Source organism: Dioscorea cayenensis, unplaced genomic scaffold (assembly GCF_009730915.1).
Source record: "Dioscorea cayenensis subsp. rotundata cultivar TDr96_F1 unplaced genomic scaffold, TDr96_F1_v2_PseudoChromosome.rev07_lg8_w22 25.fasta BLBR01000810.1, whole genome shotgun sequence".
Classification (NCBI taxonomy): Eukaryota; Viridiplantae; Streptophyta; class Magnoliopsida; order Dioscoreales; family Dioscoreaceae; genus Dioscorea; species Dioscorea cayenensis.
Genome location: NW_024087201.1, coordinates 78,994 through 88,217, shown reverse-complemented (window position 1 = coordinate 88,217; position 9,224 = coordinate 78,994). Strand labels below are relative to the sequence as shown.

Below are 9,224 nucleotides of genomic sequence, written 5' to 3'. Positions count from 1 at the left end.
TGAATCCAGTATCTACTATTGACTCAATGATTAAAGCTTTGCAGTGTATGAAAGAAATGGGAGTGATAGCAATGAGTATCCAATCAAAATTCTCCGAGGACGAGTCTACTACTATGATGACCATAAATACTAAGGTATTTTCACAATTTTTAAGTGTTACACTAAAATTTATCTCGAAATAATCAATATATATATATATATATATGTATAACCCTAATTATTAATAGTTACTAATATAAATATGTAATCAGAGTTTGATGGAGATTATTAAAGATTGATATATCGAAGCCAAGTATGATATGGTTTTGGAAAGTCAATATTGGGTGTGTGTGTGTGTGTGTGTGTGAAGAGGCTTGAAGGTTCTTGTTGCCGTTGTATAGGAGTTCAATTGGTTAATGATTTGGTGAAAATCAAAAGGATTCAACAGTGTTTTGATTGAACTCAATCTGGCGGGTTGGAAGCATCCTAAGATCATGTTGTAACCTAAAGTTGTAACCCAGCCAATGTTAACTGGTAGGCTTCGTTGTAACATGGATGCAACACAATTTGTAATGCCAAATTTTTGGAGAAAGAGCTCAGAGAGCTGATTTTATTGATTAGAAGGAAAAATACAAAGCGTTTAGGGATTACAAACCAAGAAGCAAAAACAATACAAAACAAACCCACTAAGAAACCCGAAGAAGACAATACAAATAAACAAAAGCAGAAAAACTAAATTAGAAATTAAACCCAAAATCTGAAAATAATTTCATGATCCAACGGGGCAAGTCTCGGCCAGAGAGGAAAAGACAGAGAAGATGATTGTTGCTCGCCATGAGAAGCAAGACCAGTGCGAGGAGCATTCCGAGGAGGGAGGGATGAAGACCAAAGGAGGATTTCCGAGCAAGGTGAAGAAAGTGGTTGAGGACGGAGATATCATGATCAACACGCCAACCAGCGAGGATTCGGCCAAGCGGCAGTGAGTGGAGAGAGCGAGGACAACAATGTAATATACGCTTGATGTCAAATTGCCGGTCAAGAGAAGATCTGATGGCAAGTTGGAGAGCTTTGATGGATGCTTCAAGGCGGGGATTCGAGAGAAAGTGCGAGCAACCTGCACAAAAATGGAATAAGTATAGTTGGAGCGAAGAAGCCCAACCTACTGTTTTTAGAGTTGTGCCTAGCCGAAAGCAAAGAAGAGGATAAGTCCATTGATGTGAGAGAAGTTATTTAATAGGAGCTTCAGGCCAATGTGAGAAGAATTCTCTCGAGAAAACTCAAGAACATGGGCAGCGACTTTTAGAAGCGATAAGATTAAAGCTTGGAGTCACATTGCTAAAAAAATAGCATCACAGCGAGCTTTCCAAATAAGCCAAATACAAGCCGCAATGACAGACATAGTATAGATAGAATAATTATACTCAGTAAGCCAACAACCAGCAGAAATAGGATCTGGGAATGATATATGAGTACAAAGGTGTTGATTAAGCATATTCCACACAATCGGGTCCAACGACAATCAAGGAAAAATATGATCAATAGATTCATACTCGATTTTTGCAAAACACACACGAGAGATCTAGGGGCCGATATTGATCGTTTGTTCAAGAAATCGTGAGTAGAGATTTTACCATGCAACATGAGCCAAATAAAAATGTTTCACCCTTGGAGCAACACTTAGCTTCCAAATTTTTGTCCAACCATACCACTCGGAGGTACCAGCGGAATGAAGGTTCAAGTGATGGTAGATAGTAGAAGAGAGATTCACATTAGATGACTGAGGAAACCAGACCCAAAAATTATCATTAGAATAATCAGGGGTACAAGAAGTTGGGATCAAAGGACCGAGGAGATCACCAAAGATTAAAGCAAGAAGATTTTGATTCCAATGGTCATTAACAAAAAGCTCAGTAAACCCAACATCATTAGATACAATGTCCATATTCAAGAAAGTAGGTTTGAATGCTAGAGGAACATCAAATAACCAAGGATCAAGCATAAATGAAGTTTGGATTGGATTAAAATTCTTAATCCAAAGGTTATGTTTCAGAATCATGGCCGTACGACAGATACCACGAAAGATCCAGGAACAGTTACTAGGAATAGCATCAGTCCAGAGATTCAAGCAACCATACTTATGGCGGACAATGTTGACCCAAAAAATGCTATCCGAATTAAGATACTTGAAAACATTTTTCGCCATAAGAGAAATCTTAGCATGAATGAGGTTGCGAAGACCTAAGCCCCCCTCAGATTTATTATCAGTGATACAACTCCAATTCACTGCATGGATGCCCTTTCCATTGCCCCCTTTGAACCAAAAAAAATCCCTGACAAGCTTAGTGATTTCGTGAAGGATCGAATCAGGAACAGGATAGGCAGAAAGAATATAGTTTGGGATTGAAAGAATAGTGGAATTAATAAGAATGGATTTGGCAGCAGAGGATAATTTATAAGTTTTCCAACGAGAGCACAGAGTCTTGATTTTATCAATCAATGGTTTGTAAGAATGGACACTAATCTTCTTAGGAGAAATGAGAAAACCTAAATAAGAGAAGGGAAAGTGGGCTAGAGAGAAGCCGATGAATGGAACAAATCTTTGGGACGCGACCCTTTTATTAAACCAAGAAGGAAGATAGATATGAGTTTTGGAATTGTTGGGGACGTTGGCGATTAATCGGGTTATAAATAGAAAGGCAAAGATTGATATTACGAGCTACTGGACCTAGTAGCTCGAAAGTTACCAATATGATATCATCGATGAACATCAAATGATTGAAATTGGGGTGAATATTCGGTCAAAAACCGGGGGATCAAGTTGATAGAAAGGGCACGATTCAAAAATAGCGAGAGAAATTTTGGGCAACTAGAATAAAAAGATAAGAAGATAGGGGATCTCCTTGACGAATTCCCCTAGAAGAGGAAAACCAAGGAGAGGGAGTTCCATTCACAAGAATAGAGAAAGAAGAAGAAGTAAAAGTAGCTCGAATCCAAGAAATCCACTGATCAGGGAAATTCATTTTAGTGAGGGTAGCAAGAATTGCACTCCAGTTAATAGTATCATAGGCTTTTTCAATATCAAGTTTAACTATCATCCTAGGGGGACTAGAAAGGTCAGTCTCAAGAGAATGAACCACCTCCTGAACAGCTATAGCATTATCAAAGGCACCTCTGTCCGAGATAAACCCAGCTTGCTCTCTACCTATAAGCATAGGGAGAACAGGCTTGAGTCTATTCGAGAGGACCTTTGAAATGATTTTATAACAAACATTGCAAAGCGAGATGGGACGATAATCCGAAACCGACCTAGGATTGGAGTGTTTAGGGACAAGAGTGATATAGGTTCTACCCCAAGAGGGAGGGAGACGAGAAGTATGGAAAAAGTGTTTGATAGCATCAACGATGTAATCACCCACATCATCCCAAAAAAACCGAAAAAATTCAGTATTGAAGCCATCAGGACCAGGGGACTTACCTGAGGGGAGATCGAGAAGAGCAAGAAAGATTTCTTCTTTAGATACTTCCCGAATAAGGTGAATACCAGTCTCGATAGAAACCGAAGGGAGATCATCAGGCAAAGCATGTATGAGATTATGTAAATTGTCATTGGTGCAAGAATCGTTGCCAGTCCAAAGGTTAGAATAAAAATCCACAAAGGCTCGCTCAATACTCGAATGGTCAGAATAGACGTTACCAGAAGAGTCCATGATCTGAGAGATATAGTTATGGTGAGAGTGAATGCGGGCAGCGCTATGAAAAAAGTGCGTATTTTTATCACCATCGCTAACCCAGAGAAGACGAGCACGCTGGGCCCACTTAATAGACATTTGGCGCTGAATCGCAGCAAGTCTAGCATACTGGCTTGACAAATGAGATTGGGAAACAAGATTGTCATCCAAGCTTTCTAAATTGGAAATATTAGTCTCAGTCTGATGGAGATCCTGCTCAAGAGAATTAACACCAGTTTTCTTCCAAATATTAAGTTTAAATCTGATACAGGATAAAAGATGTGTCAGTACATGAAGGGGGTTACCATGAGAAAGAGATAGAAGGGCATCGCGAACAGATTTATGGCAACCAACAAAATCCAACCAATAGTTTTCAAATCTGAATAAGTAGCATTTTGAAGAGTCATGAGAAGAAATAGATAAGGCAAGAGGAGAATGATCCGAAAAACTGTGAGAAAGATGACGAAGAGAGTAGTTTTTAAAATAAGAAATCCAATCGAGGTTAACAATGCAACGATCAAGTCGTGCCCACCGACGAGCGAGACCCTGCTGATTGTTACACCAAGTAAAAGGGGATCCGGATCTATTGAGATCGAATAAATTATTATTATTGATAAAACCACGAAAAAAAGAAGCTTTGCGAGAATAATAATGGAAACGGCCGCCTTTATGCTCACACGGGAGCAAAATAGTGTTGAAATCTCCAATAATAAGCCAAGGGAGACGAAGAGAAGAGATTTTGGAAAGCTCATACCAAACGGAGCACTGGGAAGACGCCCGGTTAGAATTATAAACAACTGAGATAATAACATTATATAAAAAGTTGGAGGATATCACCAGATGAAGGACTCGCCGAGAATAGGCGATAGGAGTAACGGTACCCAAACCTTTTTTCCAGCAAACAACTATACCACCAGAGAACCCTTCAGAGAGGATGGCGGCCCACTCCCAAGATTTGGAGAGTCTAGAACAAAACTTACCAACACGAACAGAGTTTGCTCTGGTTTCCACAAGACAGAGGATAGCTAGGTCATTTTGACGAAGAAATCTAAAAGTGCGGGCGAGGGTTTCCCGGGAAGAGAGACCCCTGCAATTCCAGCAAAGAATTTTTTTAGTACTCATCAAAAAACTAGGAAAAAGAAGACAACTTCCTGAAGGAAAGGATAAGAGGAAATCAATGGATACTGGAACCACCCAGTTCCAAACGCCCTTTCTTTTGGGATTCTACATCAAGGAGAGGGCCCTTGCGAACAAGAGCAACACGTCGGGCTTCTTCCTGGTACTGGTCCAAGGTCATGTGGTCGTCAGGCTCATCTTCTTCCGACATCTGGTCATCAGAAGTATCAGAAGACACAGCATCCTGTTCAGAGTCTTCATCCATAGAACCGTCATCAAGAGCAGCTGAAATCTGAGATACAAGTTTCGAGTGCTCTGGATTAGGACTAGGAGGTTTGATAGAAGGGTTAGCAGAGGAAGAGGTCAAAAGGACAGGGGGAGGAGAGGGATGCCGACGAGTCAACTTCTCTTTAGTAGTGTGAGTGGGAGCTCTGGGTAGAGTGTCAGGGGGTGGGTTCTCCAAAGTGGAATGTGAGATGACAGGAGAGGGCAACACAGTGGAAGAAGAAGGGTCCCGAGGAGTCTCGAGATGGAGCGTGTTAGGGTCCCAAGGCGTAATAGATAAAGCAACGGAGGGATCAACGATGTCAGAGGTGTAAGGGTTGGCAGAGAGAACAGTGTTGTGTAGAGTTGGGGAGTCGTGCAACGTGGGGAGGGGAGAGGGACGCCGCCCACTCGAACCGCCTCGCAAGCTGCCACGTGTACCACGAACAGGAACTCCTCGGGACGAGCGGTCATCGTTGCTCGGAGCGGCTGCCGTTCCAACGTTCGCGTTAGGGGTGCGAGCACCACCGCCACGGGAACGGGGTTGGCCTCGCCGGCGAGAAACGAGAAGCCAAGGACCGAAGTCAGAATCACTCACAGAATTATCAGGAACAAACAAAGCACCATCACTGCTAGCCGAAGAAGGGGGAACAGGATCTCGGACGGAAGTTCCAGCATCCATGGGAAGGGGATCAAGTCTAACCTCCTTCTCTCGAAAATTTCGAGAGGGCTGAGAGACTTTGGCCTTCCCGATTCTTTGGATTCGACTACGGGGAGCTAGAGCCATGGCCAATCACTCCACAGGAGTAGCAAAAGGTTGGAAGACGCTCATATTGAACCACAACAAAGACACGATGGATATCATCTCCAAGCCAAAAACCCTTGCTGAGTAGTTTGGAAAGATCCAGTTCAAGGCAAATTCTAGCGTATTTGGTTCGGGTAAGAGAGAGAGTGAGTTCATCGATTTTCAGAAGCCTTCTAAGATGACTGGAAACGGTTTCAAGTGTATCACCACTCCAGAATTCAATTGGAAGATTATGAAGTTGGATCCAGATTGCTGCAGTAGTCAGCTTAGTGAAAGAAGGTTCGAAGTAAGGGCGCCAAGGAGATAGCTGCAAGATAATACCATTGATGGTCCAAGGACCTTCAGAGAGAAGGCGCTGTAAAACATTATCATTAGGACAACGAATAAGGATGAAGCCATTAGGTAAATCCGAGATCAGAACTTCCCCAATGTTCTCCCATTTCTTCAAGAGAAAGATCTTCACTTGTTCAAACAGAGGAGGTTTACCAAAAAACTTCCCAAAGAGTGAGTGTTGGAAACGAAGGCGAGCTCGATTCAAGGTATCATTGTCCAGTTTAATGAACTCTGAAGTAGATTCTTTTAGTTTGTTGAGAATCGCAGGATTGTACAGGGGAGAGGTTTCTTGGGTGGATGTAACCTTGGAGGCAATTTGAGCCCAAGAAGGAGGGGAGGGATGGGATGGAGGAGGCTGGGGAGTATGGCCCCCGCTTGCCATGGCAAGAGGGGAAACAGAGAATTGACACCGAGGAAAAAAATGGTTTCAAAGATTTGATGTTATTTAGATTTGGTAGGTGCTTGATTCGGGAGAGGAAGGCTTCAAGAGGCAGCAAGCGTGGAGAAATATGTACTACAAGATATTTGGCTATTCTCTATGTTGTTTTTAGCTACATAGTAAATTTTGTAGCTAAATATGTTGTATTGTCAACTATTTATAGATTTTGTAGGGAAAAAGAAATATTTTGAGGCACCAAAGATTTCTCATCCGTGGGGAAGATGAAGACGTAGGAATGATTTTGAGTAGCTACATTTTTTTAGGCAAAACAAAGATTTTTTGTCTATGAAATATATCGTAGCGAAAAAATGTTCCAATTTTCGCCACAAATTGTAAAACATAGCTAAAATATTTTTTCATTTAGAAGAGATTTTAATTTTGGCTATGAATTGTAACACATAGCTACAAATTATATTTTTATCTACGAAAAAAGCGTAGGAACAATAACACTTTCATAGCGAAAAATAAATACTTTGAGATGCCAAACATTTCCCAACCACATGAAAACCAAATCTTATGAATTATTTCTAATTGCTACAATTATTTTGTAACATGAATTTTTTTTGTTTTGTTTTCGAAACATATCATAGAGAAAAGAAGTTTTAATTTTGGCTATGAATCATACAACATAGCTAAAAGTATGATTTTATTTTATTTTAGGGGTTTAATTTTGGTTACAAATTGTGAAATATAGCTAAGTAATATGTTTAATCTAAAAAAGCTCTATGTACAACTAATTTAAAATATTTGATTATAATTCAATATGTAGGAAATAATATATATATATATATATATATATATTACAAATTAACCACCATAAAACTTTACAAAAAAATCCAAACTAAAACCTAATTTATATATTATAAAAAAAAAATTGGAATGACTACCTCTTCCTCTTACTGTCCCTCATTCTATTCATCATCCTAAATATTAGTATCACCGCAAAATATTGAGTCTAGTTTTAGAAATGGACTACTGGTTGATTCCCATTTTTTTCTAAATTAAAAATATGTTTTATGTGAAAATATAATTTATATGGATAACAGTTGGGGATATATATAATTTATTTTTCTAAATCTAGGAAGTATGCTTTATTCAAAATTATTTGGAAAAAATTATAAATAACCGAAAATTATATATATTTTCTAATTATTGTTTAAAAAAACTATTATTGATATATCTGTTGGTAGGATTATGATAGTTATGATTATTTATAAGACATAATTAAAAATAGAACACAATGTTTAATCATATTTTTTTAAAAAAGAATGGTAATGTAGATTTGAGGATTTGTGCAATTTTTTTTTAAATTATTTGTTTATAGGCATAAATTTTGTAGAGATATATATTTATTTTAATCTATAGCTATTTTTTAATGATATAATTTATAGGTATTAAAATTTCAATAACATTTAATTTATTTCAATCTTTTTAATTTACGAATATATGTATATTATATAACGTTAGAGGTATAGCTGAGTTAGGGCTGTCTTTTTTGTTAAATTTTTTACTATAGGGCTTTCATCCCAAAGAAGATTGAATAGGGCTTTTACAAAAATGAATTCGCCAAACGCCGCTCTAAAATCTGTAATGGCCAAGCCTTTGTCTATGAGTTTCAAAGACTCCAACTTTGATCATGCCGAGAAGCGACCACAACACCATTATTGCATAGCATTTAGGTATGGAATGCTCCTAATTCCATTATAGATTGCTAGCCTTCTTTTTGAGAGCTTTGTAAGAGAAACATGTGAGATAAAACTTTTCTTTTGCTTGTCCATTTAGTTCTCAGGTTGGCTTTCCATTGTCTGTTTGAAAATAAATTGAGGTATGTGTAGTTTGTCCTTAATGGGATTCCATTAGTTTGAACCAAATTATGTGTAGCTTTCCATTAGTTTAAATCAAATTTATTTCTTTCCTAATGGACAACAATTTGTTTCTTCACATTTCTTATTTGTCATGGAAAGTTGGGTAAGTATGTTCAAAATTTTTATGAACCAAATTAGTGGATCTCGTCTGAGGTAGTGTCCTACAAATTTTCCTTTTGCATCACCTTTTTGAACAAAAGTTTATTACTTCAATAGTATAAAATGATGCCCTTCAATCTAATACCATGAGACTCTTGGTGATACATACAGAATACAAATGGCTTAACCGTTGGAATTTTATTAGTGTGTACATGATTCGTACGACATTATTATTGCACCTAAAGATAATCCATAGTAGGAATATGTTTTTTCTTCTTAATGTAAATATTGAGAGGTTATTGATCAAAATTTTAATTTATTCCTTTTTTTTTGTAACCGGCTATTGTGCAAGCCATATTTTAATTTTTTTTTTTTGAGAAATGGAAGATATTATTTCATTTTGTTCGAAAAGCTTTCACTAATGAATTTTCTCTTGATTGATGATGGTTGAGTACACTGGTTTACAAGGGTATGACTTGATGTAAATAGGTTGCTGGTGTAATCCTTACAAGGGTTTACCTTATCTAAGATCGTTTAAGTTGTTAACTAGTTTAAGATAAGTGTGTTTGCTTATAAAAAAAAGCTAATAAATCGGG

The 9,224-nt window shown here is 38.1% G+C and overlaps 1 protein-coding gene across 1 annotated transcript; it reads right to left on the bottom strand.

The window, feature by feature from the left end:
• Positions 1-5,854: 5,854 nt before the first annotated feature.
• Positions 5,855-6,607, bottom strand: LOC120255061. The gene has a single exon (XM_039262967.1). It carries the CDS (start codon positions 6,605-6,607, stop codon positions 5,855-5,857), a length of 753 nt encoding a protein of 250 aa, XP_039118901.1.
• Positions 6,608-9,224: the final 2,617 nt, after the last annotated feature.

Bases quoted from the DNA above. Each gene is read 5' to 3' on its own strand.
- LOC120255061 (XM_039262967.1), bottom strand. From the start codon at position 6,607: ATGGCAAGCGGGGGCCATACTCCCCAGCCTCCTCCATCCCATCCCTCC.